Source organism: Monomorium pharaonis, chromosome 10, assembly GCF_013373865.1.
Source record: "Monomorium pharaonis isolate MP-MQ-018 chromosome 10, ASM1337386v2, whole genome shotgun sequence".
Taxonomy (NCBI): Eukaryota; Metazoa; Arthropoda; class Insecta; order Hymenoptera; family Formicidae; genus Monomorium; species Monomorium pharaonis.
This window is the reverse complement of record NC_050476.1, coordinates 17,016,158-17,035,364: the sequence shown is the minus strand read 5'-3', so window position 1 is coordinate 17,035,364 and position 19,207 is coordinate 17,016,158. Positions and strand designations below refer to the sequence as shown.

The window sequence follows — 19,207 nt, the reverse complement described above, 5'->3', positions numbered from 1 at the left end:
CACAAACGCTCAACAAACGTATTATCTCACACACGAAACAATGTATAATTTTATACTTAATTTAGATAAATTTAATTATTTCTATCTTAATTAAATCATCTCTACCTTATTCAAGATACGTTTACATGTAATTAATTTTATCTTTATCTAGATAATTTTATGCCGACTAAGTACAATAATGAACTGGGAACAACTCTTTTGATACAACTTATCAAATATTATGAATAAGAATTATTGAAATATGCACAAAAGACGTTTTATAAATCGTTTAGTAAAAATTACTGTTGTGCTGTAAATTATTTTAAGACAAAATTTGTACAAACGGAACAAAACATCTTTTATATAAATTATTAAAATGTAAAATGTGTAATAGATGTTAATAAATAAGAGAAAATTGCATTAAAAGTTGTCTTATAAACCATATCATGGTTTTCAGAGAAAATTTTACAAGAAAAGTCTTCCCCCCCCCCCTCCTCCCATGCAATTCATGCAAACTGCGCGTCGATTATTTGTTTTGAAATACATTTCTAACTTAAAACTGGAATACACTGAATTTCAATCAAGTTGAAAACTTGAGTCAACAATCTTGCTCTTTAGTGTATTCGCTGATTTAGCATTGATATATGGAGAGACTCGGTTCTCGTTTTTTCGCACATACCTTGTGTTTACGCCGATGCGGTTTCGAGCGGCGCGTACCGGCGCCGAAAAGGAAATCGTCTTTCAGCAAATACGCGTCGCGCGTCCTGCTCGTGTTTCTCGACGTGGTGCGTCGCGTTCTCTTGTTCACAATGTGCTTCTTTTTTTTAGCCCGAAAGATCTTGCGGAAGATCTTCATTCTGAAGACTCGATCGCGTAGGCGCACCTTACTCGAACGCCGACGATGTAATCACCTTCGATGACAATTATTCACGTTATAGAAATAACGACGCACGTGACCAATTGCATAAGGCTCGATTCGCAGTGCTTCGGTGGATTCTACGCGGATTCGTCTCGCAATCGAGGATGATTGATGATAGTTCGCATAAGAACTATCGCAGACGGAACACAAAATCATAATTATAATAATTGACATCAAGTAGAAGTCATTTTAGGAAAAATTATTTTGATCCCATTTGAGACGACACTTTTAACAATGATTTTGTGATGAATCCTCGTGCAGCAATGGTTTAAAAATTATTTTTTAACTTGAAATAATCATTGTAATATCATGAATTTATTTTACAGAACCATTGAAATTGTATCAAGTAAAATCATTTATAATTTTTCCCAAAATGATGAAGAACTTTTGACGTTAAACAGAAGTCATTTAAAAAATAATGATATTACATTTCTAACGATAATTTTGTGATAAAGTCTTGACACGGTAATGATTTGAAAATAACTGTTCAACGAAAAAATCCTTGTCGTATCAAGTATTTATCACAAAATCATCGTGAAAAATGTATAAATCGCAGTAATTTTTCTTAAAACGACTTCTTGACGTCATTTTGATTTTATTCTGATTTTATGTCCCACCTGCGGATTCACTTCGAAATCGAAGATGGATTAATGAGAATTCACGTGAAGACTACGCCCGGTAACTGCGTGTTAGAGCTTGATGCACTCGAACGATGCACGACAAATCACTAAACCGTTACCGCCGCCGCGTTTACGCAAAAGTCCATGGCGTTACTCATCGCAGTGCGCCATGTGCGACGGGGGCGGCTCATGGCTTATCGTCGACACGCAGCATTCCGGCACCAGATCCAACCTACGAGCGTACGGAATCCCCCCGTGATTTCCATCGCAACCCGATCGCAGAAGACGTACGATCGATCAATCGATCCCGCGAAGCCCCGCACGTTCCGCCGCGCTTACCGTGACACGGAAAACGTTGAGTGTGAACACAACCTCGACGTTAACCCGCGCCAGCTGGTAAGTTGAGTTTCGCATCCGGATAATCTCTATCTCTTCGTTTGTTTTGATGTATAATATTGTTTCTCAATTTCCACGCGACATTCCGTATATAGTAGACGTTATTTCAGTAATTTCTTGTTATTAACACAATTTCTTGAAACTTGAGCTACAAAATTGGAAATTTTATGTTGAGTTTGACATATAACGTGTATCTCGAATAATTCACTCAAATTTTTGTTTAATTTAATACGAAATAAATATGATAAAAGGAATATAATGTTATAAAAAAATTAACGTTTATATTTTAAAACAAAGTGTAGAAATATGTTACATACACACACGTATTAGTAAAAAATTAATATTTTTAACATAACATGTTAAAATATAATTATAATATATTTATAATGTTAATTAGTAATTAACATTTGTTATATGTTAAATTAACATGTATGTACATTTTATTTATTTATTACATTTTCAAATTACATTATTTTTACTTTGCTTTTACACTAAGAAATGTTGAATATCACAATATATCCAAAAATAGCACATTATATTATGTATTAATTAATATTCAAGAATTTTTAAAACTTTTACACAAAAATTTGAACCGGTCATAAAAACCGGTCTTAATGCAAATACTGTTTTTTAATGTGTATGTGTGTGTGCGTGCGCGTGCGTGGGTGCATGCGCGCGTGTGTGTGTATGGAAATTAATCTAAAAATATGTGCCGTAGAATCACATAAACAATTATTTCGGACGCTGAAACTTATTACTAGAATGTTAAAACTTTTAGGAACATTACGCTTGTGCATGCTTTATATAATTATATAGCTAGTCCAACAAATTATTTTCACATCTGTATTTATAATTAAATTTCTAGCTACTTACACCAGCAAAAATGTTATTTTCTTCTGAAGAGACAGAATAAACAGCAAGTCTCTTATATGCGCACATTTTTATTCTTAAAGCATCTAAAATATTGCATTAATTTTTAAAGTCTTTTCTTTTCATCTTTTGCACAGTTTTCTTTTTTTCTTCTTTCTAACGAGAAAAGAAAAAAAAGAAAAATATATCATGCAAAAAGTTCAGCTGAAAAAAACATGCCTTTAAAAATCGGACTTGCGTTCTTCAATCATTATCCTACATAATGGAGTACCGCATAAAAATCATTATTTCGCATATTCTACAGAGGAAGATTGCCAATACTGACATAGGCTTTTTAAATAGGCATTCCCTTATTTCTCGGAAACTATAAACGTTGAAGTATATGATAGTAATAAAAGTATAATACTTAAATAATTAAAGAAATAAAAATCAATTGTTCGTACAGTCGTAACTTTTCTTCTATATAAAATCTACTAAAAACAAATCCAATTAATTTTTATACATATAATCGCTCTACATGTTGCATCTTGCGGAACATGATGCATCTATATAAACGATAAAAAATATTTTACATCGAAGTGAAAGGCTTCTAGGAATTTTCACATATATTAACTTATTATATATTATATTAAATATTTTATGCAAACAATTCATGTTAAAGAAAAAGGAAAAGAGAATGAGATCTACTGTGCCAGTTTTGGATTCCAAGTTTTCAAACGTTTATTTGAAAAAACAGTAATTACTGGAAAACAGTGTTATAAAAAATGCTATTTATAGAAGACACTTTTTAGTTTATGTTTTCATAATTTTATTTTAAGAAATACTATTCGAAAGCGAAGTAATATTCCAATTAGGAACCTTTCCTTTTTTATATTTTAACTATGTATCTTAATTTATTCGCGAAAAAAATTTTTTTACTAGAAATAATTATTTTCTTCTGCCCTTCTCTTCTTCACAGCAATGTTCGAAGGCCTTTTATGTAAGACAAAAGATCGTGTTTACCTTGATTCTTGATTAATGAGGTCATCACACTTCCCACTGTATTGATAGCGGTTACACCGGATGCACTGTTAAAGGACGCGAGTATTAAACTTTGCATGCGTGAGGAATGACGACAAAGTACTTCCTCCGGAACTACCGAAAATGTCATCTTCACATTTGATTCGATTTTAGCTTTGCTCTCTGTTTTTTCAACTTCAAAAGATATGACTCACTTTTTTTTTTAATAAGCGCAGGTTCTCTAATTTATTCGTGGCATTGTAATAATTTTTTAAACAGAAGGTATTCGATTAGCGGTAAAAAGTCAAATAATTCAGCTAAATTACATATTGATATCGAACAATTTTTTGGCAACGCTATATAATTAATCAAATGATATCATTGAAGGAAATGTAAAAACCTCGCAGATTAGAATCGATATTCATCATCTTTCTTGATACTTCAACATTGCAATCTAACGAGAACACGAATGGCGACTATCATTTTAATCATTCTGCACGTAGCCTACTCTACATTTATTGATAACATTTGTTGATTAAGATCTACTAATCGCACGATTAATATTTGTAGAATTCCATACGATACGCCCTTGCCCCTTACTTTATGGCATACATATTTTTTTTAAGAATTTGAATGGAGATTTATCATAATTCCTCTTTTCTAATTTTTTAATTCAAGCGCCATTTGAGTAGAAACATTTAATATTTCTTTCCTTCAGTAAATAGATTTAATTCCATAACTGTTTACATTATTTCTATTTGTTTAAATCTCTATAATTTACATATATATACTATATGATCTGCATCATGTATGTTACAAGATTTATGTTTCATTTATTTTTATTACAAAAAAGTTAAATTTAAGTTTCAAGACAAAAAGATAAATAATAAGTAGATTTTTTTGTTAAAGATGTTATCGACAATAATCAATTAACATACGATCGTTTAATAGCTGCACTTATCTCAATGTATGATCATGAACTTTGTAATAAATGTTACGATGTTATATATTGCAGTAAAAACGCATTATGCAATCTTTCTTTCTACATCATTCAACCTTTGCTCTTTGACGTTAATGATAAGATCAATAAATTCTGTAGTTTCGGTGGTTTTAGACAGTTACAACTGGATATGAGTGCAAGTAACGGAGTATATTAACTCGAAGATAGATAAGACGAGATGTGTTTGTATAGACCTCACCTTAACTCTCGATATACATCTAATGTATGCGAAAGAAAGCACGCATTTTTGCATTTTTATGACGTATCTCAGAATTTACGTGAAAAATGTTAGTATATGCCATAATTAGATTTTACAGGTAAATGCACGGTTTTACTTTTATTGTTCTTTTTTTATCATGCGTTACCACTTCACAGAATACAAGGCATTTAATGCAAAGTATAAGAAAATTCACGAGAGATAAGTATAAGTGAGTACACAGATTTTGTCAAGCAATAAGTATTCAATCGCGTGAAATTTCATTAATTATTCCCGCTAAAAATATTAACTGCAAGATTCCAAGTGATACGCTATCAAAGTATCACAGATCTACTTCGAATTAAATGGCAATTACATTTCTATTACCTGCTTTTGACTTTAGAGCGTAAATTGAAAAATTCTTTCCTTTTTAATCTACCACAATTCGAAAACCACGTGTATTGTTATAGTACTATTTGTTTAAATAACCGATTTTAAGCTTATTATACGTTTCTTAAAAATACCGAGACACGGCATATAAAGACGGAATAAACAACAAAGGATAATTGAATAATGATTTCTATTTTTAACGCGTAAAAGATGTAAGTAAGGTATTGCATCATTTGTATATGCCAGTCTGTGCGTCAATGACGACAAATATGGACCGTCTATAATGTAATGAGATAATGATGTGATATCTCATCACCGACAACGCCCATCAGAAATATATATTGACACATTTGTTATTACATGGATTATATAGTCATAAATAGAGATTTATTTTTGTTGCGTACACATTTACGCTTACTTTGTAGCTTTTCTCTTACATATAATTCGCATTAGCACTTTCATTCTTGCGAGATGGTAATGTGATAAAAAAGAATTACAAGAATGTGTACAATAAAAATTAATTATAAAGCTAATAAGTGAGATAAAAATTAATGAACGGATTTTGTAGGAGAAACGATATTACTGCAAAAATAAACGAAACCTTCATTACATCCGTAAATTGTGGTTTTTTTTATAAATAACGCTACTAATTTTATAAAACGTAAAAAAAGATATTTTTAAGTATGAGTATGAGTAATGTATAGGAATGATATAATGAATACGAATGATGTAATATTATTCCTATAAAAAAATATTTATTACATAAATGACAAAATCTTGCATAAAATTTATATAATTTATAATTTGTATAATAATTACGTAGATGTATTTATATAAGAAAAATGTGCAAGTATTGATAAAAATTGAATGTTTACGCCATGTTAATTTTGAAACAGTATTTCGGCAAAATTAATGATATGGCGAATAATCTTAGAAATATATATAGAGGATCAAACATACATATATAGAGTACCGAATTCGGAACACCACTTTGTTTGTAGACTATACTTCTTAAACAACACTAAAAAACAAGTATAAAAACATGAATATAATCTAATAAGTGCCTTCTATTAAATAATATTAAATAATATTAAATAATAATATGATAGTTTTTGTAATATTATTTTATAATTTTTTAGTAATTAATTCCGGTAAAAAAGTTTTTTTATATTAGAACATATATAAATATGTATAATTATACAAAATATGTCAATATAGGTATATTTATACTAGTTTATTTCTTTTATAAACTTCTATTTGTTAAAAAATAATAGTCATACTAAAAAGACAAATTAATTAAACAGATAATTTTTGCATTGTTCCTCTTATAAAAAATTAAGTGTGAAGAAATGCGAAAAAATGTTCATATATAATGATATATGTATATAATCCTTGAATCATAGATATATATGACTCCACACAGATAACTTTTTTTCATTTTTTAAATACTTTTTGTAAAAGAAAAACAATCCGAAAAATTTTCTTTTAATTAATTTTTGTTTTTTTAGTATAATTACTATTTTTTTTATACCAAACCAAATTTTATAAAAGAAAGAAACTAGTATAAATATGTATGGACATGTTTCGTATATAATATTTGTTATATTTGTATGTATATTTATATTTCTTCTTATATGTAAAAAAATTCTTCCAGAATGTTTCCGCGACACATGTCAAAAAGGGCATCTGATAAAATGTGCGCTAAATTTGGAACTCGTATATGGTCGAAAAATTGACATTTATGCAATCATTCATACAAGTCATTTATACAAAGTATTTACATGTTAATATATAGCAGGATTCCTAGAAGCTATTCACCTGTAAAACATGTAAAACAATTTTTTATCAATTCAAATCCAATATCTTATGTTTTTCGCAAGACACACCATATAACGCAACTATGTATAAAGGTTAGATTAAGTTAAGTTCGTTTTAGTAAATTTGCTTACAGAAAAAAATCATAAATATATAAACTATGAGTTTTTATATAATTATTTAAGTAAATCATGTTTTTATCGTTATTTGTACAGTGCATTGTTTTTCTGATCTCACAGAAATGTTCCAATATTAATGCACACATAGTACGTTTAAAACTGCACTACGAGATAAATATAAATTCCTTCACAAAAATAATGCGTTCATAAGAATCATGTGTTTATAAGATAGAAATTAAAAAATGGAATTATTTATCAAATGTTTATAGTTATATTTGAAAGTTTTTTAAATGTTTGTTAAAAGTTATTGTCAGCAGAAGGTTAACTAAGTGTTTGCAATGTGCTTTGAAACAGCGTAAACATTAATAAAACTTTTCATAAACAATGTAGCCGTTAATAAAACTTTTTATAAACAGAAAGAAACACAATTTCACAATAAAAATTTTTGTCAGGAAAGAAAAAAATATAAACAAAATAATTTTAGAAAGCAATAAATGTGTAAAATGATGATAATACTATATTATTAACAATAAATAAATTTATTATTAAATCTATGCAATATGCAAGAGAAAATCGGGTAAATATAATTTTCACTTTCGAGAAATTCGTTTTTAGCAGATTTTATATAGCAAATAGGCATTAATGTATAAACTATGAGTTTTTTTTTTTTAATTATCTACGTAGACCTTGTTCTCATCGGTATTCATACGATGCAATATCTAATGTGTGTGTGTGTGTGTGTGTGTGTGTGTGTGTGTGTGTGTGTGTGTGTGTGTGTAAATATGTACAAAATTAAATTTGAAAAGAAATTGTTGAATGATTTAAAAAAATATTTAATATGTATTATGTATAAAACACACATTCAAAAATATAATTCATTCATATTTTTAAAAATGCATAATTATTTTAAATTATAATGTAGAAATAGTGTAACCTAAAATTAAATATTTATCACAATATTTTAAATATAAAATTAAATATTTTTGCAAATAATATTGTGTAATGTTTATAAAATTAATCTTTATACATTAAATTAAGATTTAATTTTCGACGAATATTATTTAGACATATTATTAAAACTGCTGTATTCTAGCGAATCATCGTAATGTAATTATTGTAAATTTCATTAATTTATGAAACCATTATTGTACAATATTTGCATAGTGTATTTATTGAGATATAAATGTTAACTTTTTTTAAATATTATTAATACATAAATATTGCTACTTTGAGTTAAGTTAAGGATAAATATGTATTTCAGAAACATGATCAATACTTGCAAGCTAATGTACATCTTTGTTATCTTTAACAGAGCTTTTGCGAAAGCGGAGATTATCACGATTCCTAATGTCTACGTCTTAACTTCATATTTATAGCTTTCGGCTTATTCCTCCGCACGAGTAATATATATCCGTCTATCGCTAAACGTGAAAAATACCAAACACTTTTCGCGCATATACTCCGAATATAAAAACAATAATTCTGTACGAATCAGACTGTACAATCACAATGAAAAAAAATCTTAATTCCATAAAAAAATAAAGTACATAGAATACTTGTGTTAGAAGAATTATTATGAAAAAAATCGTAATTCCATAAAAAAATAAAGTAGATTTTCAAAGCTGTTAGAAAAAGAATGTTACCACTATGAGATAATTACTATATTGATAATATAATTACAATTGCTTGTGTGCCATGTACTTTTTGAAATTTTAAATTTTCTCCTATGTCCATCTACTAATGGAAATTAATTTTAGTCTTAGTTTAATTCGCTTAGATCTAGAATTTATGAATTAAAAAAAAGGAAAGATAAAATCGAGATTAAAGTTAATCTATATTAGAAATAAATATTAGAATAGAATAAATTAGTAGAATATTATAATCATAATTTTAAAAATACTCGAAAATATTCGGGACATAATAATTATTTTACCTCACTCTGCATGTTTATTAAAAAATATTATTCAAATATATTAAGCTATAGCAAATATAGCAGCAGACAAAAATTTGTTACATTTTGAGAAGCATAAAATATTTCCTTTCGTAAACTTTAAGCTATAGATAACCGAATAGTACGAAACAAATAAAGGAGTTCTTTAAACTCTTAAACGGTGACTTTCTAGACGCAAGTGAGATTTGTTCTTCACTCACATGTTTCTCTTTTGACCTCTCGCGGGTAAGGAATGTTACTAATTTCACTTCTATTCGCAAATATTTTCTCAAGACTCAAAACAAGTTGAACAGAATATATTTTTAACTTTAAATATTAACATAAAATTTTTCACTACAAAACAGAGGCCTTCAAAAATTGTACATAACCGAAAAAAAATGTTTTTTTATAAAAGAATAAATAAAAAGTGATAAAAATAAGTTTTACAAAATAAATCTTACACAAGATTCTACTTCCGAGAAAAATAACTTTAAGGATTTAAATAAAAACTTATGTTTACGTTTCTTGTACTGAAATTATTGCAATGATCTTACGCGTGTATCATAATGTCAATAAACTCGTTTCATTGATAGCAGTTATCATTACAAAGCATAACATTCTATTAACATTCTATATAATATATCTTAACATTCTATATAAACATTTTAAATAATACAATTTAAAATAATTTACTGAATAAATTATACACGTATATATTATAATATACGTGTACATATGTATTAAAATTATTTCTTTTTTTTCAATAAAACATTGTATTTTGATAAGTTTTTTGATAACTATTGCCGAGATAAATCTGCCAACGTATAAAACCAAATCCAACAAACACTATTTTGTAAATAACTTGCTTCAATGAAAATGCAAACGATGCTGTCATATTGACAGTAGCATATAAAAAATTATTCAAGCTTAAAAATATAATAAAACGTTAAAAAATTATCTACTTATATATTTACATTTTATTGTTTTACTATTTTATCAAAAACAAAATTTCGTATATAAAAGTTACTAAAAATTTCATTTATTTCCAATTATTTTTTTTATTGGGAGTTACTTCCTTTATCCGATATATCACTAACTTGAACTTAACAAGCTGTATATATAAAAAGTAAACATCTTCTCGACGAGAATAAACATATGTAAAGATGATAGCAATAAACCTAAAAATATACATATATAATTCTAAACTGTAAAGTAATTTTTTTTTATATTATGATTTCGATTCAAGCTGAACAAAACGAAGCCATAAAAATACACGCAGAAGATAACTGTTGCTTAAGATAAATATGTTTGCTAGGGCAAATACGTCTAAGTGCCGTATACACAGAGACCGCGGAGAGAAACAGAGTTTAACGTTACAGACTCAATTAGCAACGAGTCCCCCTGCGGTTTATTTGACAGCTTCTCGTCCCTAATCTCCCTCACGATTTTAAGCCACAATACTAAACGTAGAGCAGGGGCCGCGGCAGATAAAGCCTGCGCGCGGTACCATTTGTAATACCTTTTCCTAACGTATAAAAAGGTACCACGGATGGTACCGCGCGGTCTTGCCGGGGATGATGCGGCCGATAAGCGTTCGCCGCGTTCGTGATATAAATCGACGCGATATATAAAACGCACATTGGTATATAAACCGGCGGGCCAAGGAACGCTGCGACGCGGCGCGGCGCGGCGCGGTACGGAGCGGAGCGCGAACTTTTTGCCGTCACACAGTTTACCTCGCGACAGTTTACCAGTGAATCCGCGATAAACACGAGCCAGTGATTTCCTCGCGAAGGGGGATATCCTCTCCTTTCTCTTTGCCTCTTCCGAGAGGTCGATTCCGTTCTACCCGATGACGATGGGCACCACCGCGACGGCGCGTGTCAACGACGCGGCGTCAAAGCCCTTTCTGGTTATCCTGCCGGATAAGGAAAAGCAACATCACGTGCTGCAAGTGCCGAATAGCCCCGGCTCCTTCGGCAAGGGGAGGAAGCGCTTTCAGTTTCTAGTCATTTTGTGCGGTGAGTGAGAGAAAGCGGATATTGTTTTTTGCACGAAATCTACAAGCGTCAATAATTTCTCGCTATCGGCGCAACGATACTTTCGACGTAAAATTTCGCTAATGCGACGTATTCTTGGCAAATTTCAAAATTCTTGGCAATTATACTTCAGTTCTTGGCACTTATACTCAAGATCATGTCGACAAAATATTCTAGAATAGCTGACTGTCCCTGCACACAGAAAAATTTATTCTTATGCTGAGAAAAGCAGTTTCTTTTTTTTTTTTTAGTTTTTTTTTCTTTCAAGTGATGGTTATCTCTGCAAAGAATATCTGTCTAATAAATAGTTTTAAACTTCTGTATACACACAGAAAAATATGTACTTGAATTAAATGAGTATCATTTATTTTAATCATTTATAAATTTATATATATTCGCAACTCTATCGTCAGTCTATTATTGTCATAAATAACAAATGTATTCAAAATATATTCTAGTAATTTAATACTTTAAATAAGGATATTGAGTTAAAATAAATAATTGATTTACTTATTTCTTTGACTTTTCTTCAATGTAGTTTTATAATATTCCTCGAAAAAAAGCATAAAATCTTTTTTCAAATATACGATAATAATTTTTTTTTCAATTTGTGATAAATATATTTTAAGACTGTTATCAACAAAATATTCTTTTTCAAAAATAAACACTACTTATTAGAAGGAGAAAATAAATTTCTTTTTAATAATTGCTTTTTTTTGGCAGTAGAATAAATACTTTTCTATGTGTACTTATTTCTTAAAATTCAAAAAAATAAATTAATGCGACAAGTAGAAACTCAAGTTGAATAGCTTGAATTATGGACATAAACTCTATTGTAAATATAATGATGATAAAACTGTACTAAAGAATAAAAAGATAACTGTCTTTTTATAAGTAATATGGATTACACTCCATTATACTCACGATAAAAGTCATTTCTAACCGTCAAATTAGGGCTTTATTAAAAGAGATTAATCATGTCGCGGTACGCGAAATCAATTACTCTGAAACTCGATGTCCTTCTTAAAATAAAAATTAACCTAAGAGGAAGAGAATTATTGGTGCTTTATCTTGTTAATAGTATATAAATTTTCATTAAATTTTTATCGCGAAATATATGCGGAATTCAATTTAATTGGAGATAACGTTAATTTATGATCAGAGATTCACGATATAACCTTCAATTAAGTACTGTAATTCTGTTCAACTCTCGTCCAGCTCTTTAATTTCCAACTGAATGAAACTTTCTTTGTATTATTTCTTACTATATGAAGTATTTATTTTATTATATTCGATTAATAATTAGGTATTATATTGTGATTAAAGAGTCAGTGTGTGTATTGCGCACAAGATAATGTTTTCTTATCAGAAAACCTGAACAACAGTTTTAAGTGGCATTAAGCTAAATGTGGCAAGACTATTTTTATGCGTTACACTTTTGTGTTAATGAAAAATTGTGTATAGATATAACATTCTCATAAATAATTGTATTGTCATAAACATTTATAAAGGTCTCTAATATTGCATGATTCTAATTAATAATTCATCTTTACCCTGCGGAATTATTAAAACATTTAATGCTAATGCTAGAAGAAAATTAAAAAATAATTTTTAATTATAATTTTATATAATCTTTAAATTTGTATAATTTTTGAAATATATGTGCCTAAATATAAACTTCGCGTCTTTTACATTTTTTTAAACTAAATCATAAATATAACTGTATTCAATAAGGCGAAAAAAACGCAATAAAAATTCAATCAAATTAAATTAAATTGAACTTAATTAATTAAACTTGAATAATTTTAATTATTAATCAAATTATAATATATGTAACAGAATTTTATTGTTACGTTTTTGTGTATGTCGTAAAAGAAATTGTTATTAAAAATTACGCGGAGAATATTTAAATAATTCCAACTTCTTATATAATATATTATATGTATCTTATATTATATGTATTATATACATATTATGTATGTTATATATAAATACAAATATTTACAAAGAATGTTGACCAGGACCAATGTACTACTTTTCTTACGTTGTGTAATGTGCGTAACGTAGTCGACAGGTTGTCTTGTGGTGCTATCGATATTATCTAATCTAAAGTGATCGACTTCTTCAGACCCGTCTACGAATCAGACTTATCTGGGTCTAGAGCATTTATAGTAAGAGGCTTGTGTGTGCTTTTGAAGTGGTTATTTTACTTTTATGGGAATCTCGTTAATGTAGATAAATGAATGAAAACGAAAGATTTATTGCAACAAACTTAAGGATTTGTGTTTGTGAGTATATGTGTGGGAGGGGGGGGGAGGAGAGAACCTTCAACACTAGTTTAAAGTTGAAATTAAAAAAACTGCTTTTATAGCTTTATTCTTTTTTTATTCAAAGACAAAAAAATTTTGGTCGTAAATAGTCGAATGTTGGCCCTAAGGTTGGTTACAAGAGAAAGAAGAAAATAATGAAAAATTTAACTGAAAATGATGACTTATGTAGTAAGAAAATTACTTTTGCTGTAAGCTTTAGATAAATTACTTTTAAACAAATAAGGAGATCCAAATAAACTTTATTCAATTATACTTACATAAATATTTATTACGGTTTTATTAATACAAATAAAAAAATTGATTTAATTTGTAATCTTTTTTTTATTAAATTTGCAAACAAGTATTATATAAAATTTGATTTTACATAAAAATCGAAAGCAAACAAAAAATTAAATAATTTTTAAGCAAATATAAAAAAGATTATGTTTAAATTATATGCAGATAAATATAATAATAGAATAATCTATAAAATTACAAATTTTTTTATAATACTTTGAGCTGTGACACATATATTCTTAATTCTTTTTCTTATACATAGACATACTATTATAATGTAATGCATAAAATATATTATTTTTGTAATAAATTTGTGACAGTATTTAGGGAAGAGAAACTTTTTAGTATTATTGTCATTATAGATTATTAGCATTAGTATTATTAAATTGTCTCAATCAACTTAATATTATCATATTACTATCCTTTTTTAGTGTAAGAATTAAATTTCAAAATATTTCGACGTTTAGAGAGAGAAAGAGAGAGAGAGAGAGAGAGAGAGAGAGAGAGAGAGAGAGAGAGAGAGAGAGAGAGAGAAATTGTATATGAAGAAAATGCATAAATTCACAAGGAATATTAAGCACTCTGGCTGAAGTTCGTTACTGATCATTTGGCACCTTCTCAACTTAAAGTATTTATATAACAGTCTAGTAATATATTGTATTATAATGTATATATATTTTTCCATTAATAAGATTATTCAGCATGTTTTCAACAAGTTTAGTTTTGATAAATAAGGCAAATTTGTCATAAGATAAGTAAACAAAATAATTTTTTAAAGCAATTAGCATTTCTTTAATCTTGAATAATTTTTAAACCTTACTTTGACATCATTTCTCTTTTATGGAAATTCTAAAGCAAAATAAATTACCGACATTTTTTTATTAGAAAATATTTTTGAATTGGCTTTACAAAATTTCAAAATATTTTATATACTTAAAATATGCACAAAAGTGAAAAGGATAACAATTGATTTCATTTCAATAACAAAGAAAAAGTTTTTTAACTTATAAAAAAGACTTGCTTTTGGTACAGCAAGCTGTCAGTTGACAGCTTTAAACTTAATATTTGCTTTAAACTAAAATTTTATAGTTTATATGTATAAAATAAGATAATTGTTCTCCAGCGACAACATGAAAATTATGCCATTGAAACTAAAATTAAAAGTCTAGAAAAAAAGATTTTTTTAAAACAAATTTTTTATTATAAAATAACTTTGAAATAATTTTACAGAATTAAAAATTCTTTTATACAATCAAAGTTTGCACAAAAATAAAAAAAGCAAAGGGAGATTTTAATAACAAAAAAAATTTTGATGCATAAAAATTTTTTAAAATTTGTTATTGAGATAAAACTGCCCTGCGATCTCTTCATTTTTGTGCGTACTTTGACTATGTAAAAGGATTTAAAATTCTGTAGAGTCAATTCAAAAATATTTTCTAATAAAAAATTTTGGTGACTCTACATTATCGACCCCGATCAACCTTGACAGGCACTCAAAAGCATCCTTTCAATGCGACAAAATTTCGCTTGTGCTCCGAACAACAATCTTTTTGAATTAAAAAAATCTGTTATACGTTTACAGCTGCGCTGGGCGGCATGCAGGCCGGTATAACGCTCGGTTGGACGTCGCCGATCCTGCCGTACCTTACATCAGCAGAATCCTTTCTCACGGAGGATCTATCCGAGAGTCAGATCTCTTGGGTAACATCTCTGTTGGCGTTGGGCGCCATTGTGGGTGCCGTGCCGGCCGGTAAGATTGCCGATCGAATCGGTCGGAAATGGGCCATTTTCCTAATAGCTATCCCGTTCGCTACGTGCTGGCTCACCCTGCTCACGACCGGGAACGTTGTCAGCATATACGTCGCCCGGTTCATCGGCGGCATTGGTGCCGGGGCGGCTTGCGTCCTCGTACCGGTCTACGCTGGCGAGATCGCCCAGGTGTCGATCCGCGGCGCTTTGGGTGCCTTTTTTCCCCTGCTCTTCTCCTCGGGAATCATGTTCTCGTACGTGGCGGGCGCATACTGCTCCTATGTGGTCTTCAACATCGCTTGCTGTGCTATTTTAGTGCCCTTTGTCCTGGGCGTAATCTTTATGCCGGAGTCGCCGATGTGGCTGATTCAGAAAGAACGTAAGGCCCAAGCCGCCGAGGTGCTGACGGTCTTAAGGGGATCGCATTACGACATTGCGGGGGAGATAACTGTTCTCCAGGATGACGTTGACAGGATGACGAACGCGTCAGGTGGGATAAGGGATCTCATTGGGACCAAGGCCGGGCGCAAGGCCGCCATTACCTGCGTGGGACTCATGTTCTTCCAGCAACTGTGCGGCGTAGATGCGGTTTTATTCTACACCGTCAACATCTTTCAAGCGGCGAACAGCACGATTGATCCCTTCTTGGCGACCATTGTTATCGGACTCACAGAAGTAGTAATGACGATATTTGTAGCTACCGTAATTGACAGGTTAGTATGCATCTCCATACCCTTATAAAAATGTACGCGGCAGTGTTAAATTGGCCAGTAATTATTACTCATTTTGAGTATTAAAAGTACTAACAGCAGTGTTTTAAATAGTTATAAGTTAATTACTGGCCAATTTAATACGGTCTAGTACTCCTTATATTTTTATAAAGGTATAAAATGTATCTCTCCCAAGTTAATTTAGTATTTTATCATAAATTTTGATTTTTAAAGAATAAAAACAATTAATTCTCATAAATTTAATTAAATATTTTGAAATTAATGTGTCAGCCATTTGTGACGGTTGTAAAATCAATCTCCTATCTCCTCCCTTTAGGTTCGGCCGAAAGCCTCTCTTGGTAATATCCGGCGCGATGATGACCATTTGTCTGAGCGTCCTGGGTTACTATTTCAAGCTCAAGGATGAAGGAAGTGACGTGAGCACCTTCGGCTGGCTACCACTGACCAGCCTCGCGCTCTTCAACATTGTCTTCTCGATTGGTTACGGGTCCGTGCCGTTCACTGTAATAAGCGAGATATTTCCGCCGGAAACCAAGGGTGTTGCCAGCAGCATGTCCATCGTGGTGCACTGGAGCCTGGTATTCGCCGTAACCAAACTATTCCCGACCATGGAGGATAAGATGGGTCAGGCCGCGACCTTCTGGACGTTCTCGTGCTTTACCGCCGCGTCCGCGGTCTTCGCGTACTTCATAGTACCGGAAACGAAGGGCAAGACATTGCAAGAGATACAGAACAAGCTCAAACGAAGGCAAAAATCGAAAACGGAATATCAGGTCGAACCGATTTGAAAACGGTGCATCCTGCGTTCACCTTATCGCATTTTTGCAGCGCCGAGATCAAGGAATGGTCGATGGAGGTCGAAACGCTAAAGTCTTGATGAGGCAGATGAGGGAGAGAAAGAGAGAGAGAAAAGATAGATACGTGTCTTAAATTTTATTTTTTTTACAAGAACGTTGACTCAGAATTTATCAAACGTTGACCCAGTTTACATAGTTTCTTATCTTTTCTACACGTGATCACAGGACAATTGTATTGAACGCGATTTTTAAACGTGTAAATACTATTATTGATGTGTGTAATATCTGCGCAATAATTTCACATGCGCTATATTTCAAATGTTTTAACATACTTTATGTTTTTATTAATATCTCATTTTTTATATACAAAAATATGTGATTATGATACATTTAGAAAGAAATTATTTTAATTATGATTAAATTTAACTTGATTAAATATCTGTAATGTAAGTATTTATGCATTTAACTTAAATATACAAAAACTTGAATTTTAATTTAAGTAGTTAACATATCTAATTAAAATACATGAATACTTCAATTTAAAAAAATTTAATCGAATTAAAAGGTTTAGTCAAATAATTTTTCTTCTTAATGTATAGGTTCTTATTTTCATGGCTACGAAATTATTTAATAAAATCGCAAATTATGCCAAAAAATTCTAAATAAAAATTATAAGTAAAATTTCTCACACATATCAATTAAAACAGATTGATACTTCTTTTCATTAAGTTCTAGCTACAGTATGCACACGCCACACTTATGAAAGGTCTTAATAAAAGACTTAGATTTAATTCGGCACTTAATTATATTATAAAAATATTACTGATTCTATTATTTACAAAATATCAGCGATACAAGAATATATTACAAAAATATGTATTGATGTATAGAGCAAAATTTAAAATTGTTTTTTTCCATTCAACATACATTCACAAAATAAAATATATCTGAGATATAATAAGATATTTCTGTGCCTACAATTTTAAGTCAATTTTAGAATTAATTTATCAAAGATATCTTATTGTCAGATATTCATAGAATATCTGCAGGATATCATTACTTGATATGTTTTGTCTGTAAAAGGATATATCTTCGCAACATTTGTGTATGACATAATCGATACTGATACAGTCAACCTTTTTATTATATTTAAATTTCATATTTATCTTGATATATTTCGTAATGAATAAGATAAATTATACAATATATCTTGAGATAAACTTTAGACTATTTTAAATATTAGAATTAAAGATAAGATTAAGTATAAGAATCAGATATCACATTTGAGATAAAATTAACATAACTTTTTAGTATCTTAGAGATATCTCAGAAATGTTCTTAAGATATCTTGATACTGTTAAGCAACAAATATTCTGATATTTAGATATTTTCAAAATATTTTTGTGATATATTTTACTGTGTGAGCATAATAATTATTCATTAGAAAACTTTATTTATAATTTCAATTTATAATTATTTTTTGACAATATTTGCAACAATATTGAATATTTCTTTCACCAAAAGTAAGAAAATTCATTATGAATATCATTATAAGAGAATATATTATATCAAAAACTATTATATTTCATGTATAAAAAATAAAATTGTTATAAGAAACATAAAGTGTGCTAAAACTTTTGAAATACGTAGTACATAATACATAGAAAAATAAAATATGAATGTTAGATCTTTTTACAAAAAAGACTTCGTTTCTCAATCATTTCATGAATATAATTCATAGTTATTTAATGCCATTTTGTTAGGTTCTATTTTTTTACGTGTTGAATATTTTGTTATTTAGAAAGATGATTTGTTTGAGCGTTTTATATGTGTACATAGTAATATTATTTCTTTATTAATTAAGTTAATAAAATTTTGTGTCGCAAAATTTTGTGTTTGATTTTACCGACGAACCAACATCCAAATTAAAGTGAATTCCATCCACTGGATGTCACGCGCTACACGAGAAATATGCACCAATGCGCTAAGAAATGAGAGAAAACAAAGAGAGAGATATCATGATCCTCCTCGCACTAATTCCAAATCACGCAT

General features: G+C 29.6%; 2 protein-coding genes across 4 annotated transcripts in view; one reads left to right on the top strand and one right to left on the bottom strand.

The window, feature by feature from the left end:
* The window catches only part of LOC105832524 (tight junction protein ZO-2), a 38,337-nt gene extending 36,679 nt beyond the window's left edge, over positions 1-1,658 (bottom strand). The window contains exons 1-2 of one of the 2 annotated variants that reach the window (XM_036292986.1): positions 1,516-1,658; positions 659-1,028 (exon numbers count right to left, since the gene is read on the bottom strand). In XM_036292986.1, coding sequence (XP_036148879.1) covers positions 659-835 — 177 coding nt within the window. In that variant the 5' untranslated portion in view covers positions 836-1,028; positions 1,516-1,658. Of the gene's footprint in view, positions 1-658; positions 1,466-1,515 lie in introns of those variants that run through there. The other variant, XM_036292987.1, reaches the window with a different exon arrangement.
* A 180-nt stretch (positions 1,659-1,838) lies between these two features.
* On the top strand, positions 1,839-17,533 carry LOC105833921 (facilitated trehalose transporter Tret1). 2 transcript variants are annotated; one of them, XM_012676032.2, is made up of 3 exons: positions 1,839-1,914; positions 15,461-16,340; positions 16,675-17,533. In XM_012676032.2, exons 2-3 carry the CDS (start codon positions 15,475-15,477, stop codon positions 17,144-17,146), a joined length of 1,338 nt encoding a protein of 445 aa, XP_012531486.1. In that variant the 5' UTR covers positions 1,839-1,914; positions 15,461-15,474; the 3' UTR covers positions 17,147-17,533. The 2 variants fall into 2 exon arrangements, with proteins under 2 accessions (XP_012531486.1, XP_012531485.1); XM_012676031.3 differs by lacking the exon at positions 1,839-1,914 and adding an exon at positions 10,290-11,254.
* The last annotated feature ends 1,674 nt before the right edge of the window (positions 17,534-19,207 follow it).